General features: G+C 36.3%; 1 protein-coding gene across 1 annotated transcript in view; it reads right to left on the reverse strand.

The window, feature by feature from the left end:
- Positions 1–53: 53 nt before the first annotated feature.
- The window catches only part of LOC107579001 (polyphosphoinositide phosphatase-like), a 5332-nt gene continuing 4589 nt past the window's right edge, over positions 54–796 (reverse strand). Inside the window, exon 2 of the mRNA XM_016264893.1 lies at positions 54–247. Coding sequence (XP_016120379.1) covers positions 54–247 — 194 coding nt within the window. The remainder of the gene's footprint in view (positions 248–796) is intronic.

A 796-nucleotide genomic window follows, 5' to 3' on the forward strand; every position in this document is an offset into this window, starting at 1 on the left:
CTGACCAATAACATGTTTTACAGTCGATATTACAGTGCTACAGTATTGACATTTTAGTGGTTTCTCTTAATGCAAAGTATAATTTCCTCCTGATTTTGGGGTGAAATGGAGGACGTGGAGTTTCTGGAATGGGAAATACTGGATCTCACCTTGACGAGGTTGAGGATGATGATGGGCGAGCCAAACCTCTGCAGCATCTGATCGAAGTGAAGAGCAGCGACGTGAGCGTATGGGTCGGCCTGGTCCACTGAGAGAGAGAAAGAGCATTTTAATAAGACCAGGTCTTTACAAAAATGATTCAGTCATTAGATTCCTGGTCAGGATGACATGAAACCAGAGTCGTTTTAAAGCAAATGAGTTCACATTTCAATTATGTGTCAAATTACCAAAAAAAAAACTTTTCAGGTTTATTTCCGGTTTGTCTGCATTTGAGTTTACTCCCACATCAGCTTCTAAAGGCCATTTCAAGGCAGATACAGATCATAATCAAACATTTAATAAAATTCTCATAAAAAGGTTAAACTCTGTGCAACTTGACAACTCAATAAAATATTCCTCAGCTGTATCAGTGATAAAAATTGCAAATGTTTTCCTGGTCTTATAAAACGTGTCCTTCAAAGACCAGCTGATGCCAGAGATAATATTTCAATCAGTTCTTTTAATTAAAAAGTAAAAAATAGTAACTCATAATTAATTACTTTGTCATTATGATATGACATTATGACTTTTAATCTAATTATTTCTCATAATGATTTGTGAGCCTGCAGCACAAAAGCAGTGTTAAGTCGCTGGGGTA

The sequence above is a fragment of the Sinocyclocheilus grahami genome, unplaced genomic scaffold (genome assembly GCF_001515645.1).
Source record: "Sinocyclocheilus grahami isolate Dianchi unplaced genomic scaffold, SAMN03320097.WGS_v1.1 scaffold13423.1, whole genome shotgun sequence".
Lineage (NCBI taxonomy): Eukaryota > Metazoa > Chordata > Actinopteri > Cypriniformes > Cyprinidae > Sinocyclocheilus > Sinocyclocheilus grahami.